General features: G+C 60.3%; 1 protein-coding gene across 4 annotated transcripts in view; it reads right to left on the bottom strand.

Moving 5' to 3' along the window:
• Positions 1–325: 325 nt before the first annotated feature.
• The window catches only part of Susd4 (sushi domain containing 4), a gene marked incomplete at its 5' end in the record, with an annotated part of 78,597 nt that continues 64,621 nt past the window's right edge, over positions 326–14,301 (bottom strand). For 2 of the 4 annotated variants that reach the window (XM_005409236.2, XM_005409239.2), the window contains 4 exon segments: positions 326–1,193; positions 1,736–2,112; positions 3,070–3,214; positions 3,981–4,178. In XM_005409236.2, the coding sequence (XP_005409293.1) occupies positions 1,165–1,193; positions 1,736–2,112; positions 3,070–3,214; positions 3,981–4,178 (749 nt within the window). In that variant the 3' untranslated portion in view covers positions 326–1,164. 4 annotated transcript variants of the gene reach the window in all.

The raw sequence follows: 14,301 nt of genomic DNA, 5'->3' as shown, positions 1-14,301 counted from the left end.
CTGAGGCTCCCTGCGCCCAGTGCCCAGGCCCTCCTCCCGCCCCCACCCCACCCCTGCGAGCCCGGCTCCTGCCGTGAAGGTGGAGTCACCCGGCCAGCTGTACCCTCCTGCGCCCGGGCAGGAGCTCAGCACCCGAGGGTCCCAGGGCCGGCTGTGCTGACAGCCTCTCCTGCTGGCCCCTTCCACTTCCTGGTCAGCACCCTGCACTTGGCTCCCACCCCTCCACCATCTCTCCCTTCCCCCCCCCCGCCCCGCCCCTCCCCTCCCCTACCAACCCTGTCCCCCCACCGCCGACCCCACCACCACCACGCGCTTCGCACCATCATTTCCTTTTTAATTTTTAATCTGTCTGTGTCGAGAAAAAATAAGACTTGATGGAGCTCGGGCCTCGCGGGTGCCCGCTCGGAAGTTACGGATCCGAGTTCTAAAAGCCGGGGGAGGGAAGGGACCGACCCCGCAGCGCAGCGCGGGCGGGAGGCGCTCGGCTGGGGCCTGTGACCCAGGGGGTGCCGGTCAGGGGCCGAGGTCGGCGCGGCGGGGACAGGCCCGCCCATTCTGCAGGACGCGGGAAAGGGGGAGAAGGAGCCACTCAGCTTCACGCGTCTTTGGAGGCAGAATATGTTTCCGAGACAATTTCTGTCTTGGAAAATAAAGCCTGGTTCCGTCTTGGAGCGGGCCGCGGACAAGGCCCCCGGGAGGGGCGGAGGCCGGAGCCGCAGACGCCGCTCTGAAGGCGGCAGCCCCCTCCGTCCTCCCCGCGCGGGCAGAGGGGGCCCCCGGGAGGGGCGAGCGCCTGCACCCCCGGGCGGCGCGGCATGGCTCCCGGCGGCCAGGCGGACGTGGACAGCAAATGTACACCATGTGAGCGGACATGCTTCGGCGGGGCTCCAGTCCGCAGGGTGAGCGGCGGGCGTGTGGAGTGGGCCCGCCCCGCGCCGGCCCGACAGCTCGGGGACCCTGGGCTTCGAACCCCACCGGTCCTGGCACCTCCCCGACTCTGGTTGAACAGCAGCGGCCTGGCAGCGAGTCAGGTGGGCCGCGGAGTCGCGCCCCACGTAGATGCATTAGACAGTGCCCCGCGCCCGGGCTCTGTCCGTGGGCAGCCTTGCTCTGCAGATCCTGGTGCCTTCCCAGAGGGGCAGTGGCGTCATCGGGCCTCCGCCCCTAGGGACCGTCTTCCATCAGAGGGATCTCTGTAAAGGAAGCGGGGGTTACCAGCTCCACGCAGCTGAAGACACACGGGCGTTGGAAAACGAGTCTTATGAGAATATCTGCAGTTCCAGATCTCAGCGAGAAGAAAATGTGAAGTTCCCTGGACCTATTAAGAATCAAATACACCAACTCCCTTGCACAGCATCTATTTGCTGAAAACGATGGTGATTGTCAGAGAGGGAGAAGGAAGGAGGGATGGGAGATTTGCAAAAGGAATTAAGATGTGTTACGTGATGCAGAATGTAAACATGTTCTGCAAACACATACCGATAAAACAAATAATAAAAATGAAACGAAATATTAGACTTTAACCATAGGCTCTGGTCGACATAAGTTAAAGAGTCACAAATCCAGGTGTAGGTGGGCAGTGTGGTGTGGTGACCCCAGTCTGTGCCCACCCCGCCTGGCGTCAGGGGTCTCCCTGTGAAGCTGCCCGGCAGCGCCCTCAGGACCCCCACACGCTCCCCGCCACCGGGAGCTGCAGCCGCGCTCCGTGCTCGAGGAGCAGGGCCCAGGCACTCACCGTCCGAGATGTCGATGCCTGGGCTGGTAGACGCTGCTTCCCTGGTGCCAGCTGCCGCAGCAGGGTCCTCGAGGGCGGGGCAGGCACATGCCTGGCTTGGGGGAGGCGGGCACAGACTCTGGATCAGCTCAGAGGAGCCTGAGGCTCTGTCATAGGTCTCTGATGAGTCCCTTGTGCCCATGTCCTCGTCCCCGGGGTAGGCGGGGGGGCTCAGGTCATCCACGGGCACAGGGCAGCCCGGGCCCACAGCAGCCAGGAACCCGGGGCCTAAGGCACTGGCGCCACTGCTCACGGCTTCGTCGTAGGATGGCAGCAGGACGGGGATACCATCCACCACCACGAAGTCAGGGTCACTGCTGGAGCTCCTGGGGGGTCCCCTGTGCACAGGAAATGGCAATCACTCGTCAGAGCATTGCTCACAGACTTGCGGCTCTGGCACGGTGGGTAGGAGGGCCCAGGGAAGGTGGGGAGGAAGACCCAGTCTCCTCTCCCACCGTGGCAGGGGCAGCACAGGATGTGGCCTGTCCAACGGAGCTCCCTCAGCTGTGCCTCTGGAAACAGTCCCCATGTGTCCAGGGAGCCAGGACCCTCGGTGCCAGGGTCAGCTCGCCAGCGTGTGGGGCTCCTGGTCTGCGTCCTTCTGCACTGCAGATCGCTCCCTCCCTTTACACCAGGCAGCAGAGCACAGCAGTGGGGATGAGAACAGGCAGCGAGGACACCGAGCCCGCCCCTCGCACCCGGGGCCCTCACCGTGCCCTGTGCCATCCCGAAGGTGTGCTTGCTGTCCACGCCTGCTGCACTGTGTCCAACATACCCAGCCTGGACCCAGGGGCAGCAGCATGGCGGGCAGAGCTGGGGCCCTTTGCTCTGCTGGGCACATCAGGAAGGGAGGGGACCCGGGCGGGCCAGGACCTCTGGCTGAGGCGGAGGGGTCAGGACGCCCCTCCCAAGCACATCCCCTTCTCGGAAGGGGTTCACACCACCTGGGGCAGGCCCGTCCTGGGAGAGGCAAGGACAAGGACACTGCCCTGAAGCCTCCGGTCTCAAAGGGTGAGAACAGCATGGGGTGAAGCTGCCACCGAAGCCTGTGGCGCCTCGGAGGAAGAGAGCCGCCCTCCCATCAGCCCCTGCAGCTCGTCCCATCCTACCCCCACCACACACACACACCTGGGCTGTCCCGTGCCTGGTCCTGCTGGTGTCTTACCCTCCTGGCTGGGGGCACAGCCTGCAGCTCTGACTTGCACCCCTTCCAGATGGCTTCAGAGGGAACTGAGGGAGCCCAGACAACCCCCAAATGACACAGGACGCCTCGCTGCCCGGGACCCTGCGCCCACCTGGGTGGGAAGTGGGCCTTGAACTTGGTCTGGAACATCCTGGCCAGGATGACGAGCAGCAGCACCAGCAGCACACTGGTCGCTGTGAACGCCACGATCTTCCAGGTGGTCAGGAGGGTCTCGTGCGTGCCAGGCCACGTTTGCTCTGCCAAGAGAGAACGGCGAGGGCGTGAGGGTCGGTGACCTCAACGCCAGCCTGGTGTCTGCCTAGGTCATGCCTGGTGCAGAAGACACCTGTGGGCGGGGACGTCTAGAATCCTGCACAACTCCTGGGCATCTTGTTAGGGCCACACATAGGCCTAGCGTAAGAACCAGGCACAGAGCCGGGCACAGAGCCAGGGGCGGGTGGGAGGGAAGGGGCCCACTCCCCTGCCTGGCCCTGGCCATGGGAGTAGGACCTTGGGCGGGGATCCAGGGGACACTCGGGCTTGCTCTGTCTGTGGCAATGAAGGGTGGGCACAGCAGGGAAGAGGGGATCCTGGGGGCCCCTCCCCATGTCCTCTGCACACCCAGTATCCTCCGGGCAAGGGCCAGCAAGAGCAGCCCTCCCAGAGCAGACCCGCACCCTCCACAGTGCCCGCCTCCCACCTCCCTCGTCAGCGCAGGGCCTCACGTAGACTCTGCACGCCCCCTGCGGCTCACAGGGACATGTAAGGGGCTATCTGTGGTGGATCCGCGTGCTCTAGGGACAGGGTGTGCAGGCCTGCTGGGTGCAGGACTCCAGACACACTGGGCCGAGTGTGCACACGGAGGGGCCCAGGCTGGGGAAATCGGTGCCGTGGCGGAGGTTCTTCCTCGGTGCCAGGCCTGGGCACCCTGCTCTGAGGGCAGCCCTCCGACCCGGGAGTGGGCAGGTTGGTGCTCCCGTACCTCGGCCTGTGCCCCACGCGTCTGGGGCGGGGTGCACTCACCGGACTTGATGCAGTAGACCTGGTAGGAAGGGAACCACTCCCCGTACTGGCAGGTGATGTACTTGTAGTCGCTGGTGAGGCTGTAGCCGGGGTCGCAGTAGAACTCCACCACCGTGCCGTGGTTGTAGTGCTCGCAAGGCCGTGGGTGGCAGATGAAATCGCCATGACTCACCGTGGGAGGCAGTGGGCAGACTTGGGCAGTGGGGGAAATAAGAGTGTCAGAACCCCAGGCTCGGGCAGCAGGAGCCCCCAGCCACGCACCATCTGGGGGAGGCAGCCTGCAGCGTCGGGGGACACGGCCCACTTCTGTCCTCGAATCAAGTCAGACAGAAGCCTGCCCTAGTGTTCTGAGCACAGGCTCTGTCACACGGCAGAGTAAAGCACGTGTGAAAGGAGTTTGTCTTGCAATGCAAGGAGTGTCCTTGTTTAAGGGATGCATTAAACTACCCTATTCACAATGCATGCTATTATGTGCCAGACAGCTTAGTAAATAAAATGAAGATATTTATGGACAAAATCCTTACTGAAAGGTGCAGCTACCCCATGCCTGGTCCTGCAGGCTGAGGTCACCAGGGACTGACTCTTGAGGCAGTGGCCCAGTCTGAGACCCCAGTGCCCCCCTAAGGTCTGGTCAGCAAGGGACGGGGAACTTCTAGCACCTCACCTGGACCAGGCCCCGCCTCCCACACCCCGAGGCCCGAGAGGTGAGTCAGGAGCTGCAGCCACCTACACGCTGAGGCCACCTGAGGTCACCGAACCTCTGCCAGCCTCCGCCCAGCTCAATGTGTCGGAGGCTGCTCTGACCGAGGATGTGTAACATTCGGTGCCCAGGAGGAGGGCTGGTTTCAGTTTCCCACCCTGACCCTGCGCCTGGTGTCCTGCCTCTGGACCGGGGAGGTGGCCATGCCAGAGGTGGGATGCCCACTCCCTTGTTCATGCCAAGGGACAAGGACCTCCCTTTCCTGGAGGACGTGGAAATGAACAACATGGATGCTTGCTCTTCAGGGAAGAAGGGACCTGAAAATTCCAGCGCTGCTGGCCCCAAGCCCACACAGTGGCGACCAGTGAGACTCAGGCTGGACTAAACAAGCAAACTGAACTAACAGCAGATGTCTGAGCCCTGCCCTGGGCCAAGCAAGAGCCCTGTGGACACCCCCCACGCCAGCCCCATGGACACACAGGAACACCTAGGTCAGAGTGGCCACCGAAGCTGCTGGGCAGGATGGCCCCGAGGGACAGCACCCTCTCACCCCACAAACGACTGGCTCTCCTAGAGGTGGGGAAACCGAGGCTCCGAGCGGCAGGGTCTGAGTTTTGGCTGATGTGCTCACTGTCCCTTGTCATCTGAGCTGCTGCCTGTGCTGGGGGGGGCCACACAACCCCGCGGATTCCAGTCCCACAAATGGAGCTCACACTCTGCCCCTGTGTCTGGGGCACGTCCTAGGAGAGGCCGGGGTAAGGCAGAGGGCTCTGGGGAAGGTCCTGCCCATGTGGGCAGCTGGTGTGGCTGGCCAGGGGCTCCTCAGTGCCCTCCCATCTGCCCAGCCCAGTGAGGATTCGGGCTGGCACTGTGGCTGCAGAGCTCCGGGGTCCCCCGCACTGCTGGGTGCTCAGGGCGCGGGCCACTCTCAGGGAGGAGGTCCCTCCTGAGGGACAGGCGTAGCAGTGTCCCTGATGGGCACGGATGAGGAAGTGAGGGCTCCACATACCATGGTGTTACTCAGCTGTTATAAAAGAAGGAAACCTTGCCACTGGGCACCTGGAGGGCACTGTATGGCATGAGTCAGGTGAGCCAGACACGAGAGGGCACCGAGATCCAGCTGTGAGGATGGGAGCCACGCGTGTGCCGCCACGTATATGCACGCCTCATATACGTTCGGATTCCATGCAAAAAGCTGTTGGGCTCTCGGCTAGCAGCCGCTCCCCATGTCCCCACGGGCCACAGCGGGATTAAGGAAGTAGCCAGGGCTGTCCCCACGGCCCTGTGAGTGCACACAGGTTTGTTCCTGGACTGTTGTTCTCCTGCCTGGCTGGTGACCGGCTGCTCAAGTCACCGCACCCCCAGGCCCACGGTGCGCTGTGGCATGCGGCTCTGGACGGAGCATGGGGGGTGCTGTGCGGGGATCCACACTCCGTTCAGGCCCTGTCGACGGGCCGTGAGCATGACCAGAGAAACGATTCCCAGCTCCCTGGTGCCGTGAGGATTAGATGCGCGTGCAGCTGCCAGGCTCAGCGGGCGCTTCATAAAGAGCCCCCAATCGTGGCAGTTCCAGCGCCAGTGCTGCCAGCCTCCAGGGCCAGCGTGGGCTCCTGGACGGCTCCAGGGCAGCCCCCTGAGAATGCCCCTCCCTCCCGGCACACTTTCTCAACACACTGCCCGCGGCTGGCAGTCAGGGGCACAGTGAGGGCCGTGACCAGCTCAGCCTGGGATCCACTCAGGGCCGCCATCCCTAATTCTCCTGCATCTTGAGGGCTCAGACAAAGACCCCACTGCAGCTCTGGCTGCAAGTCCTTCGCACAGCTTCAGAAATCATCAGCAAGGAGGCCTGGAGTCACACATGGGGGTTCGGGATGGACGGCTGGGAGCAAATGACAATCACCGTCCACCAGGGGTCAGCACCGCACCCGCTCGGATGTGGGGGCTGAGGTGATTGGCTCATTTCCTCTCCTATCCCCTGGCTGCAGAGCGTGCCTCACCGCAGCCCATCGGTCCAGAGCTTGGCCAGGCGAGCTGGGCGGGGCGGCCAGGGCCTGGGCCTCTCTGTGCTGTGTTGGCCAGGAGCGGCCGAGTGGGGCTGGCATCTGAGCCTGAGGAAGGCCTGCTCTGAGAGCATCCCTGCAAGCCTGCCCTCCCCTCAGCTCCTGGAGAGCCCTGCTCGCCTGTCTGTCTCTCCTGGCCTGCTGGCTGAGTCCTCTGCTCTGCCTGCAGCGAGCGCGGACTCCAGCTCCATCCAGAGCCTCGCTGTCCTTGGGCTGTGACCCAGGGATGCTCAGGGATGCCGTGCCCTTTACAGCTTTGCTAGACACACCGCCTGACACCCACACATTAAAGGAGGAGGGGTTCGTTTGGGCTCAAGGTTTTAGTCCATAGCTGGCTGAGTCCAAGGCAGGAGGGCATGCTCGAAAGGTCTGGGCAGAGGAAAACTGCTCACATCATGGCAGCCAGGAACAGAGCAGAGAGCTGGAAGGGAGACAGACTCGTGCGGGTCACGCAGTGACCTGCCTCCCTGACCGGGCTGCACCTCCTCACAGCAAGTCAGCTACCATGCCCCAAATCCAATCACCTCCAAAAGCCCCGTCTCTGACTGCGCCAGTCCCCTGGGGGACATCTGGATAGAGACCACAGCGGAGCTCAGACTCTGCCTTACGATGGGGCTACATCCAATAAACCCACAAAGAGCTGAAAATATCAAAAACGTGCTCAACACACCTCGTCCACCAAGCCCTGCCTTTGCAGCACAGCAGTCAGACACTGTGGACTCCCTTGTGCTCATGGGGCTGGCCGAGAGCTGCGCCTCACTGAGGCCGCCTGGCAGCCACCTCCCCCCACATCACGTCGCTTGCTGGGCAAGATCCGAGCTCGAAATCCAGAGTACAGTTTCTACCGAATGTGTATCGCCTCCCAACATCGAAAACTCAAAGAGCCCAAGACAAGAACCATCCACACTTACACAATCCACCGACTCCTTGAGAGCAGGGCTGTGTTTCACACTTTCGTAACTCCTAGAGCGTCCAGCGCGCATTTTGAGTGAATGAAAACTTCAAGCCTTGGTAATAAACCAGGGCACCGCCCCATCCGCTGCCCTCTGGTGCCCGTGAGCTGCAGCATCCATGCTACACCAGGTCCCATCTTCTACAGACAGGAGAGCGGGGAGTGACAGCAGCTCCCCAGAGGCCCCTCATTGTGCCGATGCAAGGGGTGAGGACCCTTGTGCCTCCGAGGGCCAGGAGAGAGTGTGTCAGCTGAGACGCATGCTGAAACAACAGGGTCGGCGCTCGGAACACCGACAGCGCCAGCCGGTGCCTCCCACGCGCTGCGAAGGTGTGTGGAGCACGGGCGACATGGGAGGTGGAGGAACCAGACGCCGAGTGCAGGTTCCTGCTGCGTGAGGCGTTCTGAGCACAGATGCGGTGGCGCTGGCCAAGGACAAGGTCAGTAGGGTGGGGAGGGGAGGTAAGCGAAGACAGAAAGAGCACAGCTGCCGCAAGCTCGGGGGTGGGGGTGCAACAAGGGCCAGGGAGGCTCTCGGGCTTCCTCCTAAGAAGAGCAAAAATGAAAACACACAAACACTATTTCCCTCGACGGGAAAGTCGCTGAAGCTCTTTTTAAAAATATGTAGAGACTATCTCTGGAGCAGTTTTAGGCTCACAGGTAGATGGGGCAGAAGGAACAGAAAGAGTCCCCATGCCCCTGCCTCCCACCGCCCAGCCGCCTCCACCGTCAACATCCTCACACTGGGACGCTTGTCACCACCGAAGGCCTGCATGCGCTCGGCACCCACAGAGCCAGCTTGCACCAGGGTTTGTGCTTGGAGCGGCGCGCCCCAGGGTGTGACAAGTGTGCAACGACCAGGTTCCACGGTTACAGCGCCATGGAGCATGGCCTCACTGCCGGAGCAGCCCATGTTCTGCCTGCTTGTGCTCCAGCCCTGGTGACCGTGGATCTTCTCACTGTCGTCATAGTTTTGCCTTTTCCAAAACATCACGCAGGTAGAGTCATACAGTCCGGGACCATGCTGGTTAGGTTCACTAGAGGATTCAATACAAAATGCATGGAAAACTCTACAGGAGAGGAGGAAGAGTCCTAACGGCTACCTGTGGCACCAGAGACGGAAGAATCCAACACTCCTGCTCTGGACAGCAGGAGGACCCAGTCGCCCTTGAAGGCTGAAGGCTGGAGCTCACTGCAGTCTTGTAGGTGTCCGTGTCAGAAAGCCAAAGGTCTGCAGTGGGGGCTGGAGGGCTGGTATGGGAAGCCTGAAGGACCTGGAAACCAATGGTCAAAGGTGATGGTAAAGACCAGAGCTCCTCCAATGGGGCAGACTTCCTCTTCTTTCCCTTTTTATTCTGTCGAGGCTACAAGCCTATTGGTCTGTGCCACGCACATCTGGGGCAGGTCTTCCCTCTCAGCTGGAGGTCTGTCAATCACTCACAGACACCCCCAGAGCTTACTACTCTGCTAGGCGGTCCTTACCCAAGTCAAACTGACACACCACAATTGACAATCACGGTGGCGTTTTCAGATTGGTTTCTTTCACTTCCTCCATGTCTTCTCATGGTCTTATGGTTCATTTCTTTTCGTATGGGACAATACTCTTGTTTGGGTGTACCCAGTTTGTCTATCCACTCACCTGCTGAAGGTTGCTTGGACGTTTTGGCAATCGTGAGCAGAGCAGCTGTAAGCACCACGGGCAGGTTTTGTGTGGACACAGCTTTTCAAACCCTTGGGCTATACTCCGAGCACAACCATTGGAAAGAAGTAGAGCTTGTTTTGTTTTGCAGGACACCACTGGACTGCTTCCGGAGTGGCTGTGTTCTTTCCGCTGGTGCCTGCAATGGCTGAAGGTCACTGCCACTGCACGTCCCCTCCAGCGTCCTGAGCTGTGGGTGGCCTGGTCTGGCTATCCTAGTGGGTGTGCAGTGGTGTCTCATTCTAACTAGTGTTTCCCTGGTGACGTAGGACACGGTGCATCTCCCCCTAGGTGTATTAACCATCTGCACATCTTCCTGGTGAGATATCTGTTAAGGTCTTTGACTATTTTTTTGTCATCTCAGGAACATTCTTATTGTAGAGTTTTAAGAGTTCTTTCTACTTTTTGGATAACGGTCCTTCATCAGATGTGCATTTTGCAAATATTTTCCACTGGTTTGTAGCTTGTGTTCTTATTCTCTTGACATTACCTCTCACAGAGCAGAACTTTAAAATTTTAATGAAGCCTAGCTTATCAATTATTTCTTACATGGATCACGTCCTGGGTGTTGTGTCTAAAAAGACATCACCATACCTATAGCCATCTCGATTTCTGTTATCTCCAGGAACTGTATAGCTCTGCCTTGTTCATTCAGGTCTATGACCCAGTTTGAGTTCCTTTTTTGTGAAAGGTGTAAGATCCATGTCTAAATTCTCTTTTCCTTTCTTCTGCACACCAGCACCATCCGTTGAAAAGATGGCATCTGCCCCCAGGTGCTGCTCCTCTCCTGCCTGAGCTCTACTCACATGGCCACTTTCTTGGGCTCTACCCGGTCCTGCTAGCACCACTGCCACCCGCAGTCCTGATTCCTGGAGCCCCGCAGAGTCCTCAGGTCCTCAGCGTCCTCCTCTGACACCAAGCTTCTCCCTCAGCACCATTCTGCTTTCTATAGACTTTAGAATCAGTTTATCAACACCAGGGACACAGCTGGGTGACAGTGGGTCTGCAGACTGAGTCGGGAAGAACCAATGCCCTGATGCTGAGTCTCCTGATGTGCACGTGGAATATGCTCTGCTGACGTCGTTCTTCCATTTCTTTCATGAACGTTGCGTGGTTGCCCTCGTATAGATGTTTTACTCCTTTGGTTTGAACTAAGCATCTCACTGTGGGGGAAGCACACCTAAGTGGTGTTGTGTTTTAACCTCCCACTGCACTTCTCATTGTTGGCTTCCAGGAAAGCACAGACTTGTGTGCTAATCTTCCACCCCGCAAGCCCGCTCTAGTCATTTCCTGGGTCTGAGAGGCTTCTGTTGCTGTCTGCTGTGGGGCTGGGATGGAACTCAGCCCCGTGTGCTCAAGGTGAGCGAGGTGAATGTCGACACCGAGCCCGGCCCTGCAGGGAGGCTTTCTCGATCAATCCTTTCAGATCTTCTACGCAGAAAATCACGCTGTCTGTGGACAAAGGTGGCTGTATTTCTACCCAACTCTGCCTGTCTCCTTTGCTTGATGTAGCAGGCTGACTAGGACGCACAGCAGGGTCAGGAAGCAGCAGTACAGGGAGCATCCTTGCGCCGTCTCTGGTCCTCGATGGAACCTCCCAGTTCTCCTCACAGAGGATGGTGCTTGCTGCAGGGGCTTCGTAGATTTCCTTATTGAGCTGAGGCTCTCCGCTCTATTCCAACAGTACTGAGTTTCCATGCAGGAAGTAGTGCCAGATTTTGTTGAATGCTTTTTTTTTTGGATCAACAGATCATATTTTTTTTCTTCTCAAGCCTACTGATTCGATGGATTATATTCATTGATTTTCAAAGGTGGAACCAGCCTTACACCCCTGGAATAAATCTTGTTTGGTCGTGGTGTATAATGTCTTGTACATGGTTGCATTCAATTTGCTAATGTTTTGTGGAGACTTCTCCGCCAACGTTCAGGAAAGGCAGCGACCCATGGCTCTCTCTTCTTGTAATGTCTTTGTCAGATTGTGGACCAGGGTAATGCTGGCTGCATAGAACGAGCTGGGAAATATTTCCTGGGCTTCAGTTCTCTCACCCAGTTTCCCCATCTATTGAGTACAAAAAATAAACCAGATGTTCTGTGCACACTGGTAATCCCAGCACTCTGGGAGGCTGAGGCAGGAGGATGGCAAGTTTGGGCAAACCCTCCCAACCCCTGGGCAATCTAGTGAGGCCCTGTCTCAAAATAAAAAATAAAGAAGGGCTCAGGATATAGACAAAGCTCCACATGAGGCCTTGGGTGCAATCCCCAGTTACGACAACACAGATGCAGAAACCGCACTCTCACTGGAGGTTGCAGGCGGCTTGCTGGGGGCTCAGGTCAGGCGCCGACTCTGCTGCTCTGCTGGGGGTGGGCCAGTCTGTGGTTTGGGGAGAGGAAGCACTCTGCTGCCTGCTGGGACCCCAGTTCCTCACAACCTGTGACCGGCCCGGCATGAGGTGGTGAAGTCCGGAGAGGGACGTGGCAAGCTCTCAGGGGCCGAGACCCAGCTCTGTGCACAGCAGGAAATGGCCTCCACGGGACAGGCCGGCGGGCACGGCCCTCCTCCAGGACCTTCTCTTACCCAGAAGCTCCTGCGCCTGAGGGTCAGGAATGCAGTCCCGGGCCGGGGCCTCCCACTCCTCCCGCAGGCTGCCAGTCTCTCCAGGAGGGGACAGTGCCATGTTTGGGGAGGTGGGTGACAGTCACCCGGCCTTCCTCTGTCCTCCCAAGGGACTCAGGGCCACCAGCAAGGTCCCCACCTGCCCATCTCTCTGGCCTCTGGCTTTTGTCTGCAGGTGACCCCGGCCACTGGGGGTGCTGTTCACAGCACGGACGGGGTGATGGCTCAGAGGCCCCAGTTCAATCAGCAAATCCGCCTGTGTTTGGGGGTGTGGGACACAGAAGCCCCTGTGGTCCCCTCCACCAGGGTGCTGACCGGAATGTTTCCCAAGAGAGGGGAGCTGGGGAAGTCAACCCCCCTCAGCCCTGGGCAGAGGCCAGGGAGGTGGGAGGGAGGGGGCAGGGCCCTGTGCTCCTGATGGGGGAGTGGCACCACCCTCATCCCCACCCCCGCAGGCAGGCAGGCAGCAGACCTTCTGCCTCCGCAGCCCCTTATCCAAGTAGCCTGATGACGAGCCTTCACTCACTTCAAAAAATCCTTTGTTTAGCAAAGACTTTTCAGAGAACGACTGGAGACTGGGCCCTAGCTTGGTCTCCGCTGGTTAGAAGCGGTGTCTGCGGCTGGGCGGAACCCACAGCCCCCCACTCTCTCACAGGCTGGGGTCCTGGTGCCACAGCACAGGGGGCAGCGCAGAAGGAGCTAGGTGCCCACGCGGTGAGACCAGAGCACCAGGGCCCCTGAGGCTGAGGGTCAAGAAGCCGACGTCCAGGTCCTGTGCTGGAAACAGGGTGCCCACACAACGGAGGCTGTGAAGGGAGGGGGGGGCTGTGCCAGGGAGAGTGGGGGCGAGAGGGAGTTGGGGTCCCGAGTCCACTGCAGAGGCCCCCAGACTCCCTCCCTCAGCTGACGCTGTTGACTTTCTGGGCACTGGTTGAAATACAGGGGTGGGCGCTGCTTCCTCATGGGGGGCCCCACCCCAGCTCTGCGGCACCGGCCAGCCTTCAGCAGTGACCCAGGGCCGTCGGGGGCAGCTCTCCGTGAGCAGGGGCAGACAGACTGCAGGGCCAAGACACACATGCTCCCCGCTTCATGCGTGTTCTGCCAAGGGGGGCACAGCGGGGACGCAGAAGGGCGGAACAGTGTCGGGGTGCGGGGTATGCGAGCTGCAGGGACCCGGAGCAGACCCCGTGAGGCTGGGATCAGGGCAGCCGTCCACCCAACCTGCCTTGGAGCCAGCTCTGCTGCCGTCCACAGGGCAGGGCGGGCAGGGAGTGGGACCACCGAGCCGCTGGTCCTTCACCTCTGGAGGTGGGGAGCTCGGCACCGTCACGAAGGGAACTGAATGGCGGCCACAGGCGACGGATGGGACAGGGGAGGGACGGGGCAGTTCACAGCCCACGTGGGAGCTGGGGCAGCATCACAGACAGGCATGCGGGACCACAGTGAGAGGTCCTGCGTGCTCTGGCTGCGGCGGGGTCAAAGGGACAGGTCGGGAGGCAGGTCCCTCACCTGTGAGGCTACAACAGCTGCCCGGTAGGGAGAGGTGTGCTCCCGATGTTCTAGTTGTGTTTCTGCAGTGACTTGGGGGTGGAAGGCTTGGGGGCCACGGGAAGGAGGACGAAGGGCGCCCCCTAGAGGGCTGCCTTAGGCTGGCAGCACCTTTCTGTGGGCCAGGGGCCTGCGTGACATCTCAGCCGCCACTGGGATGCTTGGGCGCACTGCAGAGCTGCGAGAAGTTCCGGGACAGCCTGAGCAGAGGCTGGGCATCCGGCCTGGGGGGGCGCGCCCAGGCACTGGGGCAGCGGGGAGGGCAGGTGACAGCAGGGAGGGTGGCACGGGTGTGGGGTCTGTCCTGGGGAAGATGGGCGAGAGACCATGCACCGGGCCACGCGGAAGCAGGGCCTCCCAGGGAAGGCACCTTTGGGGAAGGAGGGGAGGCCACGGGGTGATGGGGGCAGGCGGGGCAGATCGGGCTCAGGGCCGTCCCGTCTCTGGGAGGGATGTGGCGGGCTCCAGGAGGCCCCTGACAAGGCTGCGGGAGGTGCTGTCACGCAGGCTGGACTGCAGCTGGATGGGATCAGCGGGTCCCAGGTGGGGCAGGGCAGGCAAGTGCCTGGCCTCTGAAGGCCCCTGGTTTCCTCTTCTATCCAGCACTAAGGGCTGAACTTACAGCCTCTGCGCTGAGCTGCACGCCCAGTCCCCACTTAGAAAAATTTCTTTTAAAAACTATTTTGATTCAGGGTCTCACTAAGACACTCAACTGCCCCGGCAGAAGTGGAGGCCGTCGCTCAGCAGG

This window comes from Chinchilla lanigera, unplaced genomic scaffold (genome assembly GCF_000276665.1).
Source record: "Chinchilla lanigera isolate Chin_1 unplaced genomic scaffold, ChiLan1.0 scaffold00119, whole genome shotgun sequence".
NCBI lineage: Eukaryota > Metazoa > Chordata > Mammalia > Rodentia > Chinchillidae > Chinchilla > Chinchilla lanigera.
Note: the sequence above shows the minus strand (reverse complement) of the source record. Positions and strands in the feature narration are given on the sequence as shown.